This window comes from Uranotaenia lowii, chromosome 2, assembly GCF_029784155.1.
Source record: "Uranotaenia lowii strain MFRU-FL chromosome 2, ASM2978415v1, whole genome shotgun sequence".
NCBI lineage: Eukaryota > Metazoa > Arthropoda > Insecta > Diptera > Culicidae > Uranotaenia > Uranotaenia lowii.
Genome location: NC_073692.1, coordinates 243,907,457 through 243,928,834, shown reverse-complemented (window position 1 = coordinate 243,928,834; position 21,378 = coordinate 243,907,457). Strand labels below are relative to the sequence as shown.

The 21,378-nt window shown below is 35.1% G+C and overlaps 2 protein-coding genes across 5 annotated transcripts in view; one reads left to right on the top strand and one right to left on the bottom strand.

Moving 5' to 3' along the window:
* Positions 1–21,378, top strand: part of LOC129746201 (uncharacterized) — a 380,075-nt gene that overhangs the window by 159,847 nt on the left and 198,850 nt on the right. The window lies entirely within an intron of this gene.
* LOC129746202 (CLIP domain-containing serine protease B4-like) lies at positions 8,372–10,304 on the bottom strand. Its single transcript, XM_055739757.1, has 6 exons — positions 10,126–10,304; positions 9,876–10,068; positions 9,582–9,808; positions 9,236–9,519; positions 8,876–9,172; positions 8,372–8,681 (listed from the first exon to the last, which is right to left on the bottom strand). Exons 2-6 carry the CDS (start codon positions 10,065–10,067, stop codon positions 8,611–8,613), a joined length of 1,071 nt encoding a protein of 356 aa, XP_055595732.1. The 5' UTR covers position 10,068; positions 10,126–10,304; the 3' UTR covers positions 8,372–8,610.

The following is a 21,378-nucleotide window of genomic DNA, read 5'->3' as shown; positions in this document are numbered from 1 at the left end:
CTGGTTCCAGTCGTCTCTGCGTCCAATACTGCACAGTAGGCCCGGCCTTGATAAGATGAATAGTAAATGTATTTTTACTATTCACCGGGATGCTGACAAGATCTGGCTGTGTACGTATCATAAGCATAAGCATAAGCAAGCATAAAATTCTTCGATGCATGTAACCCTTAATAAGAAATAAAATTTTCTCTTGGAAAAAATCAATCGGAAATCTTAGTTTTCCTGTCAAAACTCTGTTCAAAATGTTCATATACTTTACTAACGGAAACTCCAACCAAATTTTAGAATGAAGTATTATCATATACAACTAAAATTGGCACACAAAGTAAAGCAAATACGTAAAATCAAGAAAAAATAGTTTTTTTAAGACATACATAAAAAATTTATGGAAAAAGAGACAATTAACAAAAGTATGTTTACTGTGTTACAGGCTCTGAAGTCAAAGGACGATGCGAACGCTACAAAGTTCTTTTGATGACCTTTAAGTAGAACGACGGAAAGTACACTTCGGAGGTTCCAAGAGAATCTGAGCCAATTATTTTAAATCTGTTATCAACACTGAAAGCTGGGATTTCCCCATTTAAATGTTTTCTGCTATGGTGAACTCGAAAAAACGCTAAAGTAACGGCTGCTATTACTTTTTATTGTGGGCCTTTCTTCGGAAGCTAGAGATTTTAACTTCTTCCATGTATTGTAGTCTGTTGTACATGATAGACTTAGTTGATTTAGGGTTATTTTTTTACTTCTCAGAGTCTGAGGTCTAAAAAACTTTGGTTTTGATTAAAACTCATCCATGATTTTTGTAGAATATTAAAGTAACGTTTATGTGAGTAAATCTTTTTTTGCCGGGAATTTAACAGCTAGCTGTCATTCATCCCCAGATTACAGAGAACCTAGACCATGAGTAAATTTTAATTTGATTTATAGGTTTGTATGCAAAAATTCAATATATATTTTGTTCTGAAAAATCTATTAATTTTAAACAGTGATATTTTCCATTCTATAAAAGTTAGAGCAGGTATCTCACAATTATCTGATTTCAAATTTTCATGTAGGTTAACCTCTAGAATTAAAAAACTAGAACCCAAAAATGCTGCCAGATATTTAATTATACTATTTAAGTGACAATTAAAAAGTTTAAATTAACATAAAAACATTTTTTTAACAATGTTACAGTGCGCCGTGGTCCGGAACGGAACTTTATCGTTAGATAATTAATTACGAAGATACTATAAGAGATATACAAACGGTGTCTTCAGCAAAAATGCTCATCAAACCATGCGCTTCAATAATCATAAATCAAATATTAGGACGTGTCATTTTTGCATGGTTTACACATAAAAACTTTTTCCAGTGAACAGATAGAGAAAAACTGTCTTGTACAAAGTTATAGAAAACGGTTTTTGAGTCAACTTTACTGAAGAAACTACATATGTACATATGAAATTTCGTAGCGAGTTATGATTTTTCGAATATTAAAATGTTAGGGTGTGTCGAAAAAACAGCATTTTGGCTATAACTTTTGTGAATGAATTCATCCAATAAAAAAAGTCTTATAAGCATTCGTTTGAAATAAGAATTCGTACATTTTTTTCTCGAAGCGCAAACTTGTATTTGGACGCGTTCGTTAGTTATAAGGGATTTTTAGCAAAAACTTGTACTTTTTAAAATGCCATATCTCGAAATGGTGCAAACCAAACAATTATTTTATGGCGGCATTGTTTCGTTCATTAATCACATTATCGATTGTGAAATTATGGTAGACAGGTTATCTTTAAAACTCGAGAAACAAAAATCCAAAGTTTGTTATTTTTAATTATAAATTCACACATTTTAAGACTTTGTGAAGGAGAACAACCCCAATTCTCGTACAACAGTCAAATTTTCATCGTTTTGCTATTGTCTAAGTCCATTGATATATATTAGCAATTCAGCACATTTTTCTCGTTTTTAGTCATTTAGTCAGAGTTTTACATATTTTAGCATAATTCATTACTGTAAAAGAATTCAAACAATCTTAATGCATCACAAATTCAATTAGCAGCTATAAAACCTAAGAAAAAGTTGAAAAGTTTGATCTCATTTTTTACACTTTTTAAACATTTCAAACTTTTAACTAATCATTTAGTTTTTCTTCTTCTTCTTTTCTTCAAACACTAACATGGCCAAAGCTTGTATGCATCCTGAAAAATAAAAAACTTGCGTTCCTCATTTTTCTTTTCAACATAGTATCTAATACCTACATAGAATATGCAGTGCAGATACTACTACGGCCAGGCCAACCATGTGATGAAAACGCAAAAGATACAGAAACAAGGAACGAATGCAGCGTGAAGTTCCCTGCCAAGCGCTTCATATGATAATATTGGGTTTTGGATATTTTTTTCTTTATAAAATGTAATGAAAAAAGATATCAAAATTATACAGAACGGGTTCACCAAATCGAAGGGAAACGATGGTTACGGATGAATCAGGACGCTGGAAAAGCTTCATCTGCGGGAAAATGTCTGGGAACGTAGCTTGACTGGGTGATGTTGTGGAAACTGTCGACTTCACTTCTTCGTAGCCATTATTCCAGAGTCCGATCGATTCTATTTCTTTAACTTCAATAAGCATAAAAGATTCCATCTTCGAATATTTCACAAATTTCGGCAAAATTTCCTGTCAAAAAAACATCCACTTTCTTCGCCCACAGCCTACTCTCTCTTGACAAAAATCATTTAGTTTTTTTGGCATCAATTGCTTAGTTAGAGATTCACTAAGTTATTTCCGTCTACCATTTTTTCTTTCTCAACGGATTCATAATCCATGCAGTAGAGGGTTAAATTTAGAAAAAAAAACGACAATGGATTCACAACTGAATTGTAAAAACTAAACTAAGCCTTACCTCTACACACACTTTTATGATTGATACAGGACGGAAAGAAAAGAAGCTTCTTTCAAATCCATAATTTTTAAAAGATTGATAGTTTAATTGTAAAGTATCTGGCTGTGGAAGTACAATAAGTTATAAGTGATCAATCACTTGATTGTTTATTTGTTAAGTAGTGAAGCTGATTTTTTTTCTATTTTCATCACGACTTGCGACTGTTTTCCTGTATAAATTTAAACCTGTTTCTGTTATGTTATTAACAACAATCCTCTACAACTATGTAAGGAGTGTATTTGCAACATTTTGTTTTGTGAATAACTTTTGAATGCATGGATGGAAATTGATGAAATATCCAGTGAATCTACTTCTTAATGTAATGTATACGTGTAGAAAATTTGGTAACAATCTGTCAGCTGGTTTTTGAGATAGCGTCCAATACTGAAGTTCATTGACAAAATTTTTTGAGTAGATTCGAAAAAATCCACGAAAGTCCCAGTGGTAGACCCAAAAACAGCTGGAAATCAACTATTAGACCAAATTCACATGGTAAGGAATGAGAGGGATGTTTTCAAGCTCAATCCGAAAATATCGATCAAGAAAGTGATATTGTTTTCTGACTAGTTTATCTAGCTGAGAAATAAACAGGCCTGACATAATTTTTTTGAGAGAAAAAGCTGCCTACCGATAAAATAAACAAAATTCGGTGGTCAAATAGTGCGCAAAATATTTTGACTGCTAATATGGAGATATTTTGAAAAATTTCGTAATGGACGAACTTTTTAGTGGTCACCTGGAAAATTTCTAGCCGGAAACTTTTCGTTGAAAAGTCACGTATTTTAGTATTTTTCGGAGATAAAAAAGGAGAAAAAATTTAAAAATTCGATGTCTTATGCTTGAGGGGGCTAACGATCTGTGTAAACTGCGAATCATTCAGTGTTTTGTGGCGATTGACACGAAAGCACTTCCGTAGGTCCTTAAAGTTTCCTACTCTGTTTTTATTGTATCTGGAATCGTGCCATTACGCAAAAACTACGGTGGAGTGAAAAAAGTCAAATATGTTGTTTTGGTGCCAAATTGGAGCACAATTGGATAAAGAAACACATCAGGAGTTTTGATAACAACTTTTATTTATATAACTCACACATCAACTACATTCAATATAAAGGCAAACAGTTAACTGAAATTCAAAAATTATTTCTCCTCACTTATTCAATTAAATTTTCACATACAGTCCGATCTATTTGATAGTTTTCCCCCGACGACGGCAACAATGGATGGCGTGTTATCAGCACAAAAAAACCCTGCAGATAATCCGAACTTTCAGCGTTTATCTTCTACCCTCTGGTAGGATTCCATCCTTGGATATCGCTGCGGATAAATCCAAAGCAAAATGTTGTTTTGTATGTATGTATGTATGTATGTATGTATGAGAACCCACCAGTGGCTAATAGGTCTTTCGACCCGAATCGGTACGGGAAGTCTCGATCGCACATTCAAATATTGTTCATGCTTAACTCACCACAATAAGTAACTGCAGCAATACCAAGGGGTCCGTTACCACTGGTTTGGGATAGATTCGACTCACCAAACTCTCGTCCAACTGTTTGAAACAAATTTAGAATTATGCTCCAAATTTGCTGAGATACTCCGGCTGGCTTGGATCCACAATCCATTGTATTTCAGTCTTTCGTTCATTTGATGTCCTATCCAACCCCCCACAAATCCAAATCAAACATTGATCATAATAATAACTTACCACACTATGAATAAAACAGAAATTATCAAGGAGACTTATCTTTGTTTAGCAACTTTAGTAATCTTTCAGGTCACAGTAAGCCGTGACATAGACGACGTTTACAAAAACGCATGCCAAAAAAGAAAACAACTTTTTCCAAGCCATCAACAATTTTAGTTTCATTCAAATGACTGTTTATATAAGTAAATGTCCACACATGCTGTCTTTACTTGAACCTTAGACTTTCCCGAGGGCATTGGAAGACACTGCCGCTTCATTTTCGTACATACAAGCCTCCATTATCAAGTCAGATCTCCTTCAGGAAACCTACGCTTTAACTTCCAACCAAAGGTTTTTCGGTTCTTATCCGAACACCGGCACTTTCCCATACCATTATCAACTTATTTTCTTTTTGGCCAACTATTGGCGGACTTTTTCAAAGATTCAGCGACAGATCTGGGGAGAATTCACTAGTCAGGATGGCCCATATTGATAAACCGCAATTGCTCAACTACTCTAGGGGAATAGGGTAACGGACTTATTTTGGACCAGGGGACCTATTTTAGACCACCTTGTCTAGCTCTATTGTAAAGCAACTAATAATGAAAAAAATAGTGCATTACATTAAATGCCCGGGATTCAACAATACTTGCTAAAAATTTTCATGATTATTTATTTATAAGAGAGCTAGACAAGGTGGTCCAAAATTGGTCCTCTGCAGAGTGGTCCAAAATGCGAAAAACGTGATCGTTGCTTATAACTTTTTTAGGTCACATTTCAGCATATCGGTGTCTTCGGAGAAGTTTGTCAGTAAAATCAGCTCTATAATAAAAAGCTATTATTTTTCTGATTAATCTCCCTACAAGTGAGATAAAATTTCTAACTTATCTGTTATAGATTTTAGTTCTTTGATGTCTTCGACAAACTTGTTTAAAATCAAATTTTCTACAACTTTGTCTCAGATGCCAAGTTTCTAAAATAATTATTATTCGAGATATCGGCCAAATAAGAAACTTAACCTCTAAAAATCAGTTTTTTAATAATAACTTTTTTCAGTAAATTTTATGTTTAATAAAATGTTCCACAAAGTTGTTTGTCTTACTAAAATACACCACTTTGTTGAACATTTCAAGTTTGTAAAATGTGATACTGCGGAGCTATGTTAAAAAGATTACCGAAAATAGGGCTTTTTCACGCCTTATTTTACAAACACCGGGTAACATCGGGCAGCCCGCTTTAGATGCAAAATAAAGTCAAAGATTTTGTCTACAAGATGCAGGTACAATTGTCAGTATCCACTTGTATCCAAGCGAGATACATCAATTTTACTTTTAGATGTTTGGATTAAAAACCAAGATTTCTATGAAACTAAGCGCATTCTATTACGTGTGTTTTCTTCTAGCTTTTCCCTGCGCGATGTCAGAAGCAAAGGTTTGGAAGCGCATTTGTATTATTATATTCTCCAGCTTGTAGAGGATATCTATTTGAATTGAACACACATTAACCTGTACTAATAATACAAATGCGCTTCCAAACCTTTGCTTCTGACATCGCGCAGGGAAAAGCTAGAAGAAAACACACGTAATAGAATGCGCTTAGTTTCATAGAAATCTTGGTTTTTAATCCAAACATCGAAAAGTAAAATTGATGTATCTCGCTTGGATACAAGTGGATACTGACGATTGTACCTGCATCTTGTAGACAAAATCTTTGACTTTATTTTGCATCTAAAGCGGGCTGCCCGATGTTACCCGGTGTTTGTAAAATAAGGCGTGAAAAAGCCCTATTTTCGGTAATCTTTTTAACATAGCTCCGCAGTATCACATTTTACAAACTTGAAATGTTCAACAAAGTGGTGTATTTTAGTAAGACAAACAACTTTGTGGAACATTTTATTAAACTTAAAATTTACTGAAAAAAGTTATTATTAAAAAACTGATTTTTAGAGGTTAAGTTTCTTATTTGGCCGATATCTCGAATAATAATTATTTTAGAAACTTGGCATCTGAGACAAAGTTGTAGAAAATTTGATTTTAAACAAGTTTGTCGAAGACATCAAAGAGCTAAAACCTATAACAGATAAGTTAGAAATTTTATCTCACTTGTAGGGGGATTAATCAGAAAAATAATAGTTTTTTATTATAGAGCTGATTTTACTGACAAACTTCTCCGAAGACACCGATATGCTGAAATGTGACCTAAAAAAGTTATAAGCAACGATCACATTTTTCGCATTTTGGACCACTGTGCTCTGGTCCAAAATAAGTCCGTTACCCTAATTCGTAGCACTATTTCACAATGTTACACTATTCACCAACATCTTTGGATGGTTTTTATCACTTATCAACTCAAATTCACAAATTCAGGAATCAGTTAAGAATAAAACATGTTCCGGCAGACATCAAAAGTCAAAACGATTTGAAGTTTAAGGAAAGGCTTGCTTCCGACACCGAATAAATTGTGAAAGCCACATCTGTAGAATTGCTTTGATATAGAATATTACTTCTACTTGCTTTATTATTTGCTTGATGGTGATATGTGCATCTGAAATACCTCAGTTTAAATTTATTCACCACTTGAAAATTAAAATTCAAATTTTCGCGGACGGAGCAAAATAGAAAACGCGTGCGATGTCAAGGGATCATCGCCTACTCCAAATCCAAAGCAAAATGTTGTTTTCTACAAAAGAACGAAAAACACCATTAATGAAAGTTACTCAAAATGAATTTCATTCCAAGAGTGTATTGGTTTTTGAAAATCTATATTATACTTACTTTTATTAAGTATTTGGTGGCCACCAATTATGATTCAATAATCCGCCAGAATAAACAGCAAACGAACAAAGACTTTTTTGACAACTGTGTGTGTTGTCCCTGCTACTACATATAATTATACTTGAAAGTGCATTCTCATTTGAACCTTGTGGATTTCGAATGCGACTTACATGTAAATCTCCTTGCAACTACGAAGATGCTATACTCTTTTTCATATTTTCACGCGCGCGCGGTGATTTTTTTACATGAAATGTAAAATTACATTTTTCTAACTATCTATAAATCCCAAAATCTATATGATGTTGGATCTTCTATTAATACTTATCAGTGGGAAATTTCTATGAGATAGTAACACTTTCCTTTATTTTGATTCGATTATAGTCGTTTTACAATCTTTATGGTATTCGTGACTTTATATCAACGTTGAAGTTGGCGGAACTTATTGAAAAACTTATCCGGTACAACTGATATCGACATTTACTTTTTGGCTCGAACTCGCGATCATCGGCTCAAAAGGCCACCGACTTGCCAACTGAGCTATATCACAAGCCTCAATTAATACTTCCTACTTAGTACGAAAATTGCCAGCCTTATGGAAAAAAACCTGTGTTCTGAATAATGTTTATTAGTTCTGAACTTAAAAGCTGAATCCTAATTCTAAATCAGCATTCCGAATTTGAACTTTCTAAGTTGAAATTGCAGTGTTGGGCATTGACTTGAAGACTCGATTGGCGAAATTTATTTGTAAGATGGAATTGATTTTATCGTTCATATCTTGAGCTACACTGCAATAAAACTGAATCCTTCAAAGCTCTGAATTCTGAAATTGAAGACCCTTGATTTTACATGAACACTTTTTTCTGAGAGCAAAGGTCTTTACCATTTTTCAGGGGAACTGTTCGGAACGTTGAAATGAAGAAAAACAAACCTTTTAATTAGTTCAAATGTTTAAAAGGGCCAGATAAATAAAATTTACGAAAGCACTTTTTGAAAAGAGTTGTGATCGTTTATGATAAAAACTCGTGCCGGAACCAAACAAAATCAACAAAACTAATGTTTTATAGATGAGGCATGCTCAATATAGTGAAACTTGTTAACCTGTCCAATGCAAAACTTTCTCAACGACTTAAAAAAAGTTTTAGTAATGATTATTCTAATGAAACAAAATTTGATACCTGCTTACTGGACGGTGATTGATTCAGATCCATTTGACATCTGAGCGCTTTTATTTATTTTTCATTTTTCTGTTGTCCAGGCCTGGGGATACACTGCGCAGCAAAATAGCAGTTTTGACACAAACCTACGGTTGATCGAATTGTAGTGCAGTGTTATATCAGTTTATCAGTAGTAAAACAGTATTCTCTACAACTACAAAACAAAGCAACGAAACAGCTATTTATCAAATTACGCATGATGATGGCAGTTGTTCTTTGTTACTAACTTTTGTCACTGACTGTACATGTAAATTGTACATATTTTACGTTTCCAACTTACCTTGGATAACATCTACGATCCAGTTTAAGTGGTAGAATACGTTTGTATATATACCAGGGTATCCCTTCTTACCACATTCTGCTGGTCCGAAGCTCACCAGGCCTAGCTGAACCCAATGATCCCCATCCTGGTACATCAACGGACCACCAGAGTCAAAAACACATGAATCCTTTCCTTGTTCACCTCCGGCACAAAGTTGCGAACTATCTAGAGATGTTTGTGTTTTATATAGACTTCTGCACTGATCAAGTGATTTGCCTGGAAGCTTTACCTTCATTAATTTTCGACTGTACCTATCTGGAATATTATGATAGAAAAAAAAATTAAACACAGGACAACTTCAACATGATTATAGCTTACAATCTTCTGTTCCACCCCATCCAGCAACTTCGAGACTCAATTCATCGAATTGCAGTGTTTTGAAACGTTCTTGAGAGGGCAAACAAATTGGCTTAATGTAATTAAAGGGATCCACATGACCTGAAAGCCTCAGCACAGCGATATCGTTTTTTGAATAGTTATCTGTATAATTGTAAAATGGGTGTATGAAAATTTGATCAATGTTCAGAATTTGGCGGCAAATCGTTCCATCCTTTGTGCAGTTCTGTTTCCTGGTCCAATCCCATTCACTTATTCGTACCACACTGGAAGAAGTTGAAAAATCCTCAAATATATAGCTTAATTTTTATAACTCTTGCTTTCATACTATCGTTGTTCAGATGCAGAATATTCTTGAGGGAAACAATGGGCCGCAGACAAAACGTGTTTCTGATTGATAAGAGACCCACCACACCATGGTATTTGACTGTCATTATCAAATATTAATGCCATCCAAGGATAATGTCGGATGGTGGAGAATTCTCCTCCAACAATTTTATCAATCATAATGTGTGAATCACATGGGATTTCGCTATCGATGATTGGGCAACACACCTAATGATTTCGCGTTTTTATAAACTCAGATAATTATTTAAATTAATGTGACTTTATAATCTCATACCATTGACGGATCATTACTGCAAGTATTTTTACGGCGGTAGTTTTGGCCTGATTGATAAATTATGGCATTAATGACATTCACCATGTGGCTGCAGTTTCTTTCAGGAATACACTTTCCATCGGTTCCATGTTGGGTTCGACAATCTTCAAACTCAGCTAAAACTACAGTCATTAGTGCAAAAATAATCAGCATCCTGAATAAAAAACAATTTTAGACATTCTTTAAAAGATTCGATCGACAGGAAACAAACCTTCATAAATTCATTATAATACTAATGATTGTGTTAGTTACGGAACACCTTTCCAAAATTATTCCCGTCCATCCAGATTGTATATTTGCTTTGGGACATATAAAATTTCTCTTAAGTTTTTGTGTCGAAGGCTTTTGGAATCAACGGACGCGAACACTTGCATGCTCCCGATGACCTCTCAGTAGGACGACTAAAAATTCACTGCGGGCTCTCAATAGAAGCTGTGTCAATTATTCAGAATTTGCTATCAATACATAATGCTGGGATTTTCCCATTCCAGTTACTTTCTGTGGTAGATTACTCGAAGAAATGCTTAGCAAAGGCTGCAAATAATTTTCGTTCATTAAAATAATTATCAGTTGACGCATCTTATTTTTATGCGTCGGTCACATTGCATGTGAAGAAAACTGTCTTATTTTTATAACCCTGAAAGCGGGTGAATCAGGACAGTTTTCAGACCTACAGAAGAGCTTTTCGAGATAATCGGAGGAAGAGCCGACGCGGATAAGAGAAACCTCGTATAACACGAAATACATTGAAATCACTCTCCTCTGTTTCCGGTTTTGCATATCATCAAGGGGTAAAGTAAGAAGAAAATGAGTTTATTCACCGATAAAAGCCTGAAAGTCCTTTCGAAACTGTGGTACCGTAAAATGGGGTAATATTAATCAACGGGGTAAATTTGACCAACAATAAACTTTTCCACATTATGATCAATAACGCAGTCCATAGTTTTTTTTTATTTTTTTTTTTAAGCGGCCCACCACACTCCCCCATACCAAGAGGCTCGTTTGAGCCCCCTGGTAATGGACGCTTTCTGTTCTCAGCATGCCTGACAGCAAAAAACAATTATCAACAACAACTTAACGCGAGCAAAATTTACTCATGCTGAGAACTTAAAAAAATATTTACATTATGCGGGGAAAGGGTACGATACGATAAACTAAATTTAACATGAATCTCAGTGGAAAATGATTTCCTTTTAAGAGATCCATTTTATTTTACAAAACAACAAAAATTAAACAAGAATCTATTAAACTAATGCTTTACAAAAGAAAAATAAAAAAAAAAAAAGTTTTACTACTAAATGTTTTACTACTAAATTAAAATTAACAGATTAAAAATAAAATTATTGACTAATACACAAAAAAAACTGGCAAGGTGATTTGGTTATTGACTAGAGCATTCCTTTGAGGTGACGAATGAGTTGGGTTTTGAAAGAGTTACGGTTGTTAGTGCTTTTAAAGACTTCTGGAAGACTGTTGTAAGATAATGGTCCAATGTAGGAGATTCTGCGTTGACCGAAAGATGTTGAACAGCGACTTTGAAGCAAATGATTAGACTGACGAGTAATTCGAGAGCGAGTACCTGAGCTAAACAATAAATTACGGTTATTATCTGTGGAGTTTAAATTATCGAACACGTACATTAATGTTTGCAAGCTGCACAGTTTAGATAATGGCAAAACATTATGAGATGTACTTGAATAAAGCAATGAAGTTGGATAGAGTAGTTTGAAGGAAGGTAGTTTGAAGATAGTTTTCATACAACGATTCTGTAACGTCTGCAACCGGGCAAGAAGGGACAAAGATGCCCTCCCCCACACTGCTATAAGGTAGTTAAACTGGGAATGAATGAATGCAAAGTAAAATTTCATTAGAACATGGCGCGGTACAAAATTCCTGACTCTCCAAAGAATGCCACTCAAGGACGATGTTTTTGTGATTATGTTGTTTATATGAGGACTCCAGGAAAGTGTTTCATCCAGTGTCAAACCAAGTATTTAAAGTTGTCAACTTTTTCAATTGTAGAACTTGCGAAAAAAAGGTGATAACTGCTGGTGATAACTCTTCTGGACGAGCGAAAGATCATGTACTTGGTTTTCGATAAGTTTAGAGTTAGAAGGTTGCTGTTGAAGTATTTGTGAAGAATTTCTAAGTCTTTTTCCATTTGTTCAACTATAATCTTTGGGCAAATTCCAGGATAAAACAAAGCAGTGTCATCCGCAAACAGTCTGGGAATGCCGTGTAAAGGTAGATTGCTTAAATCATTGATGTATAATAAGAATAACAATGGCCCAATATTACTGCCTTGTGGTACACCCACATCAAGTGGTTCCAAAGAGCTTTCTGTTTGGTCGATAGAAACGAATTGTTCCCAACCTGTAAGGTAGCTTTTAATGATGGTATTAGCAACACCCCTTATACCATACCGATCAAGTTTTTTGAGGAGGATTTCGTGATCTAAAGTATCAAAGGCTTTTTTTCAAATCTAGAAACAATCCTCCAACGATTTTCTTTGTGTCTATATTTTCTATGACAGAATCAATCAGTTCACACATAGCTATCAATGTACTGCAGCCGGCTTTGAAGCCGTATTGCAGGTTGTATAAAATATTATTTTCATTAATGAATTGGTTTAGTCTGTTTATTAGAAGTTTTTCAAACACTTTACTGAATACGCTAAGCGTTGAAATTGGACGGTAATTGTTGATACATGTGGCATCACCTGATTTAAAGACGGGGACAACTTTTGCGATTTTTAAGATTTCTGGATAAATTCCGGTTTCCAAAATATTTTTAAAACACTCAGAAAGTATTCTTGAAAATTCCAAACAATTATATTTTATCAGGTCATCAGTGAGACACTTGCTTTCCATCTACTAACAAGGCCTCGATGATTTTTGATGTGATGAAATTAAGTCGTTAAGTCTTGTACCGTCTGCGTTCCATCTACTAACAGAACGGCCAATAACTTTTCACTCAATCAGGGACAATACGATTTCGGAATAGGTACTTACGTTTTGATACAGGGAGTGTTTACAAACCGTTGATACATGCAATAGTACGTGAGGTCACAAGAGAGTGATGAGTGTAAGCAGTAACGAGGCTCTTAGCAAAAAGAAAAAAAAAAGAGATATCACAGTAAGTCCAAAGTCACTTTCACAACTCGCTTTTTCCCGCCATCCAAATGCTAAGCAAACTTAGATATCGGCAGTTTTATTTCATGATAATCACAGCAAAACAACACTGAAGACACGTAACAATATATTTTTCACAAAGAACACTACTTGACTTTATATTTAAAAACGAATAAAGTAATTAATATTGATTAAAACTAAAGAAATAAAGCAAAAGTTAAGGGAGCTAACACAAACGATTAACCAATCACCAAACCAGTGCTGCCAGGAAATCAAGTTTGAATTTCCGAAAACTGTTTTCTACGTTGAAAGCATATGAATTGAGTATCAATTAGGCAAAATTTGGTTTGTATTTGAAATCTTCAAAATCCTAAAATATCTTTTTTCCAAGGCTCGCAAACAAACAGCTCTCCTGATGATACCAAAAAGCATTTAGAAGCAAACGGGTTGTTTAATGTGAAAGAACAACTTTTTTTTCTTTATATATGAACAGTTATAGTGCTATTTTTATAGTCATTTAATGATAAATTTTTGAAATTTAAAAAATGAAGAAATTTTCCAAGAGTAAGCTCGTATTGGATAAATAGATAGGAACCCTATCAAATCGTTAACTTTGAAGAAAAAATGAAAATGGAAATAGTGGGAGGGCCTAGGAGAATGAGTGAAGGGAAAATTTCATTTGTATTTTGAAGCTCAAACTATTTAGTAATTATTAAAAATTTTGACCCTAAATGTAGGCAGCATCATAGTTTTTTTTCGATTATAAATATTTTTCAAATAAAACGTTAAAAATCAAGGTTAAATTGAAAACTAGCATTTGTAAATATTATGGAGGTGTTTTTTTTATCCTTTATGATCAAGAAAACTCGTTAAAACCGTCAGAATAGAGACTGATCAATATCACCCCAAAGCATTAAATGCTGGACAGAGACGAAAACGATTTTTAAATCAAATTTAAAGTAGTCTAATATATTTCTGCATCAATGTTTTACGTTCATAGGATTCTAGTACTGGTTTTGAAAATATAAAACATGCCACATTCCCCTCAACAGAAAAAATAATCGAAATATATTGAAATAAGTGATCAATCTTACCCCGGATTGCGGTACATAGCTCAGATTATTCCACCGATTAATCGGAATATAGCAGGTTTTGAGGGTTAAACACAAAGAAACCCCCCCCCCCCTTTTCACACTTGTTGATAGACATTTAAAGATTGTACTTCAGAAACGCCAAAGTTGTTCACAAAAAAAGTATTTTTTTTTTTTTTTGTTGGGTCCCTACCACTGCGACCAGTTGTTAGATCTTTTGTGGTTTGTCCCCTATTTACTGTAGCTTCTCAAGATAGATCACTCTGATTGATTACAGTAGTGTCACTTTCTTGTTGATCAGCATTTTCCCAATTTGGAAGAACAACACGAATGAAGTTAACAACCTTATTGGAACCTAAAGAAAATAAATCAGAAGGATCTAAAATTCCTTTACCGAGTAAACTAGTTCTTTTTGATATAAGACAAGGGCATTCACATAGAAGGTGCTCCGATGTTTCCTTCTCAGCCTGACAAAAACGACAAATGTCAGATTGACTTCTTCCCATGAGTTTTAGATGATATCGACATTCACAGTGTCCTGTAACCAATCCTGTAAAAGTTTTTTAATCTTTTTTTGATAATGTTAGAATCTTTTTCGATTTGTAAATATTTGGAACAATCATTCGCTTCGCTTGTCTTGCTCCTTCAATGTTTTTCCAGTTTCGTTCAATGATGCTTTTTTCTAAATTTCTTATTTCCATTTTTAAAAAGCAACGAGACACGCTGCAAAAAGGTTCAGGACCTAGAAACGGAATTGAAGAGCCTTGTCTAGCTAGCATGTCAGCTTTTTCGTTGCCTTCAATTCCGCAGTGCCCTGGCACCCAATATAGAGTAACTGAATTGTTCTGTGCAAGATTTTCAAGTGCCTCAATACATTCCCATACCAGTTTTGATGTACATTTAAATGATTTTAATGATTTAAGTGCAGCTTGGCTGTCTGAAAAAATTGCAATATTTGCATGTTTGTATCTTCTTTTTAAACAAAGGTTTGTGCATTCGAGAATAGCGTAGATTTCGGCCTGGAAAACTGTCACCCACTTTCCCATTGATATCGATATATTTGCGCCGGGACCAGTTACCCCTGCACCAGCTTCATTGTCCATTTTGGATCCATCTGTATAGAATAATAAAGATCCTGATCGTACCTCGGGGCCACCTGAGCTCCATGTAAATCGATCAGGCTCTAGAACATTGAAAGAATGTTTGAAAATGGGTTTAGCCAAGACCCAATCTCTATTGCTACAAATTATTGGATTGATTTTAAATTTGTCGAGAATTTTTAGGTGACCACTATTGGCTTTCCCTGTAAGTGATATATTGTTTTCAAGTCTCAGAGCTTGCTTCTTTGCTTCAAGCTGCACACATTGATGAATAGGAAGAATGCAAAGAATCGCTTCCATAGCTTTTGTAGGGGTACTACACATAGCACCAGTTATGCACAATAGAACAGTTCTATGTAGTTTTCCGAGAAGTTTTTGTGTAGTCTTTTCTTCGGTTTTAGGCCACCACACAAGAGCTGCATATGTTATTCTTGGTTTCACAATGGCCGAGTATATCCAATGTATCATTCTTGGTTTCAAGCCCCATTTTTTGCCAAAAGTTTGTTTACTAATCCATAAGGCTTTAGTAGCTTTATCCATTATTTGTTGTATATGGGCATTCCAATTTAGCTTTTTGTCAAGCACAATGCCTAAAAATTTAGTGTCAGAACTATAACTTAGGGATTGTTCGTTCAATGTTAGGGTGCCCAAATTAAATTTGGTTTTCCTTGTAAATGGTATAACGGTTGTTTTTGCGGGGTTCACATCAAGTCCTTCTCGATAACACCACTTTGACACATATTTCAGTGCTGCTTGCATTCTGTTCACTAAAATTTCAGGATATTTTCCGCGAACAAGAATTACTATATCATCCGCGAAGCCAATAACTTCGTAGCCCAGATTCACTAGGCTCGATAAAAGATCGTCTACTATCAATGACCATAAGAGCGGTGACAGTACCCCGCCTTGAGGACAGCCTTTAGTTGTTTTAATTGATAATGAAGAGCTTCCTGAACAGGCAGTAATTTTTCGATCAGACAGCATTGTACAAATCCATTGCACAACAAAAGAGTCAAAACAACGATTTAGCATTGCTCTTCGCATTGAATTATGAGAAGCATTATCGAAAGCTCCTTCTATGTCAAGAAACGTGGCAAGAGCTATTTCCTTAGATTCCACGGACTTTTCTATTTTAGATACAATAGTGTGTAAAGCAGTTACTGTCGATTTTCCTGATTGATATGCAAATTGATGTTTGTTAAAGGGATATGCTGCTAAGTAATTAGATTTAATAAATACATCTAGCAATTTTTCTGTTATTTTCAAAAATACTGATGAAAGGCTTATTGGCCTAAACGACTTAGGTGATGTTTTGTCTTTTTTATTCGTTTTGGGTATGAAAATAACTTTTACTTCTTGCCATGACTTTGGAATATACCCAAGTGTTAGACTGGCTTTCAAAATGCTAACTAGTCTTGGAATAACAAATTGTACTCCTTTTTGGAGCAAAATTGGAAAAATTCCATCTTTTCCTGGAGATTTGTATGGTTCTATTGTAGAAATGGCCCATTTCAGACGGCCTTCAGTAACGATTGTTTCTATCGTTGAGGTTTTACTGTGTAAGGTTTCTTCCATTTCATTATGTTCGTTTGTCCTCAGTTCTGAACTAGTATTTTTAGTATCATCAGAGCATAATATTGAATCTGGAAAGTGTGTTTCCATCAAAACTTTTAGGGTCTCTTCTACATTATCACTATATGTTCCATCTTTACGTTTAATTGTTCCTAAACCATTACTGTGATCTTTTGAAAGAACTTTTTGTAGCCGTGCTACCTCTGAGGTGTTTTCTATAGTTTCGCATGTGTACTTCCAATGCATTCGCTTCGACTTTCGAACTTCTTTATTGTACTCAGTTAAGGCCTTTCGATAGATATCCCACTGAGATGTTAATTTAGCTTTATTAAAAAGTTTACGTGCATTTTTCCGCAGTTTTTCTAATTTTTTGTTCCACCACGGAACATCCCTTTGCGCACAGCGTAGCCTAGTTGGACAACTTACCTCAAAGGCTTTTGTAATTTTGTCTGACAAGTGTTTTGCTGCCGCCTCTAAATCTTGACATGTTCGGATATCACTCATGACGTGAGATTCAGCCTGAGATAAATTTGAGATGTATTGGTCCCATTTTGTTTTCCGTGGATCCCTATACAGTTCCAATTTTTCTTTTTGAGCTTTGAGATCGAATAAGATATGATTGTGATCGGATAGTGATATTTCGTCAGAAACAGTCCAATTTTCAACATTTTCTGACAATAATGGACTGCACAATGTTAAATCAAGAACTTCTTCTCTAATCGCGTTTCTAAAAGTAGACGAAGAACCTTTATTACATAAATGTATATTATTGAATGTTATAAATTCAAGCAGACGTTCCCCCCTCGCATTAATGTCTGTGCTATTCCATACCGTATGGTGAGCATTTGCATCACACCCTATTATAAACTTTTTATTTTGAGCTTTGCAATACGCCACGAATGATTGTACAATTGCAGGGGGTGCTTCTTCTATATCACCCGGAAAGTAGGCAGAAGCCACTACTACTTCTGTTTTTCCCTTAGGCGTTGGCATCTCCAGCAAAATGGCCACGATATCCCGTTTAATGAATTCTGTGATTGGAAGAAAATTAAGATTTTTATCAACTAGAATAGCCGTTCTAGGGTAGCTCTCTTGTGAATCATATAATAACTTACCATTATTTGTTGTTATTCCTAGTATTTTGTTGTTGTGTGCCCAAGGTTCTTGTAAAAGGGCTATATCGATTTTATTTTTGAAAATAGTTTTACAAAGAACAGAGCTTGCAGCCTTTGCGTGATGTAAATTAGCTTGAATTAACTTGATCATTTTTGTTACAGTTTAATACAGCTGCGGTTGGATCACCAGGCGTTTCAAGTTGCCGTGAAGAGCTCGTTGAGGCTTGTTGGCCATTATGTGACTGAAACATAGGCTCAGTAGACGGAATTATATTTCTATATTCGACTTGCTGCGTACGTAACTCGGTATTTGTGTTTCGTTGAGCTGGATAGATATATTTGTGTTGCCATGATGAATTTGATACCATCTTTGAATCCGTGCGATAATAGGCGTATTCAGGATCATGCTGATGTTCGTAACCATCACTGTTCGTCGGTGCTGCATAAACGTTGGCAGCTTCCGGAGGATTTTGATACGTATTCCTATCAGGTCGATATTGACGCTGATAGTTTCTGCGATAATTTGTACCGCGGTTGTTGTTTTGCGATTTGCGATTGTCCCTTTTTCTAATAAACGCTGTTCCATATTTGAAGTCCAGCTGGAAGTTGCTTTGTCTTAAAGCATGTATGGATTGACCATCAACTACAAAAACCATTTCCTTATGAATCTGATTTATGGTATATGTGTCAAGAATTCGCCAGGCACTGACGTTCAGTCCCGAATTTTGACTATCAATGTATACTAATATTTCTTCAATGCTATCTTGTGCACTTCCTTTAAGGGGGGGGTAGGGTCTAACGGGTAAAAAAAAACACCATTTTCACGATTTTTTTCTAGAGCTATCGTTCAAACAAATGTATTCAAATTTTTTGCATTATACAAAGCTTTGTTAAAAGAACATTCAGTAATTTTTTCGTAGAAAAATATTGAAATATGAGCCGGTGACGGAGCACTTTCGAGGATGCCTTTCAGAAAACAGGATTTGCGGTGGACACTGTATCTCAGTACAGAATCATCTGAAGTCAAAAAATCAGAGCAAGATATTTTTAATAGATGTTTTTCTGGACCCCAACGTTTTTATTTAACTTAAAAAAAAATTTATGAAATTTTTGTGGCTGTTTGAAGTAAAAACTACGATTTTTCACGAAAAAATCCGCCTTTTTTTATCTGTAAAATCTCCCCAAAATAAAACAAAATAAAAAAGAAAAACGTTGGGGTCTGGTATTTTATATGTAGAAAATATGTTCCAAATTTGAAAAGAATCGGATAAGTAGTTTTCAAATGACGATGTCCACGGACTTTAAAAATGTGCTTTCGAGAAAAACGCGTTTGAAGTTTCCGCTCTTGCTTTCTTGCAGTATTACATAGGAGGAGATAAAGGCCTATAATTTCTACAGTTTTGCTTCAATTGACTTGAAAATTTGACACAACATTCTTGAAATGTTTTACAATAAGAAAATAAAAAAATAAAAAAATCGATTTTTTGAAAGTGTTAGACCCTACCCCCCCCCCCCCCCCCTTAAAGAATCCAATGAGCACTTCCGAACGAGGGATTCTGTCTTCTTCGACAACTTCAAGCTCGATTCCGACGTCTTCACTGACCGTTGAAATGGTTGCAGAAAGCCAGTTAGCAGTTGCCTGGTTCTTGCAAGTAATTATTAAATATCCTGGTTTGATAGAGCAATTTTCGAATTTAGGTTTTATTTCTTTGTTTTTTTGTTGTTTTATTAGCGAAAGTATTCTGGACTGAGTGTGGAATAATTGTTCGGGGCTTAGTATAACATCAGGGTAGTTTGTCGGAAGTATGCCGACCTTCACTCGACTAACTACATCTCTAAACGTGTTTCTTGGATTGTTATCTAGTATTTCTCCTTCATTAGGATTGAAGCGCAATTGCTCCATACGAAAATTTAATGAGTTTTTCTGATTATTATTTTGCTGAGAATTACGATCTGTCTCACAAAATCTTTTGGGTTGAGGAAATCCCCCACTGCTAGAACAACTCTGATCAACATAACGAGTTCTTTTGTTAGGGTCTGTCTGAGGAGTGTTGGTCGACAGATAGGAGTTTGATTGCAGAATCTGGCGCGCCTCTTCCGTGCTACGCCCTTCCGCAATTAATTTTTTCAAGCGTTTTTTGCCTGCACCGCTCAAACAGATCCATGAACAAGGTCATTCTTGAGCCTCCGACTGATGGACATCATTTACATTTGACATAACAGGAGTGTTTAAGATAGTAAGATTTGATGGATCCTCTTTATTGTTGGTTCCCTCATCTTTGGGATTGTATGGTAGCGGGCTGTTCAAAATTGATGAGGAACATGATAAAATATCTTCCGCCGATAGAGTTTCTAGCATATCAACGTCTTCACCCGATTGCTTACCCGGGTCAACATTTTTCGGCAAAGTTTGAGTTTTAGAACCGTTCGGATCCATGCCTGTCGGTTCAGAGTAAACATGTTATGATTTTTATTAGCCTTATGCAAGTACATATTATCAGCTGATTGCTTTCATACATGTATATATTATTAAGATGCTTGAGCAAATAAAAAAAAAAAACAGCAATAGCGATAACAATAAAAAAAAAAGACGTGATTGAATTTGATTAATTTATAATTAAAATGTAAGGTTAAATGATGGAACTTACTTTTGATGATTATATTTTGCTGATTCGTTCCTGATCGTCCGAATTTCTGTTAGCGAAGAGTGTGTTCCGAGAAAATATGACAAAATTGTCTATCTCTCCGAACAGCTGGTGGTTGGTAAGATGTATGTTAGCACTAGCTATTATGTGGTATTCACACTAAAGATACGTTCGAAAATTCGTTCCTTTGTGTCCAAATTTTCAACGCAATTTGTGCACAGCTTTGTTGACGATCGTGCACTCGAGATTTCACAGAGGATTTTTTCATCTGAAAACCATAAATACTTGATGATTTTAATTATTTTACGAACATAAACACCGGTCACACATTGTCTACGTTTCTGTTGTTATTGACACAAGATGTTTGCATTTGCCTTTCACTTGCTGTTCGTCAGAAAAAAGAAGAAAAAAATTATGGCAAACTTACAGATGACAGACTTCAAACTGATCGTTTTGATCGTTTATAAGACAGGTTTCGAGATGACGGCAAACAAGGCGCAATAATAGCCTTGTGTGAGAGAGAAATGGTCTGAAGAGTGAAAAGGACCACTGTATCAATTAATGATGGCCTTTGTTCTCAAGGCGATATTTCCACAGCACTTTGAAGTAAAGTTTTTCACTTTATACACGAATAAAACCAGTTGCATTCACTATTCATCAACTTTCCGAATGCTTAATCACTATTCTGCGAACTTTTTATATATTAATACTGCGAAATAACCACAATGATTGCGAAAAATTTTCTCCTACACAAAAGCTCGATAACTGCGGTAACCAGTGCTGCCAAAAGTATAGAATATCTCATTTTTA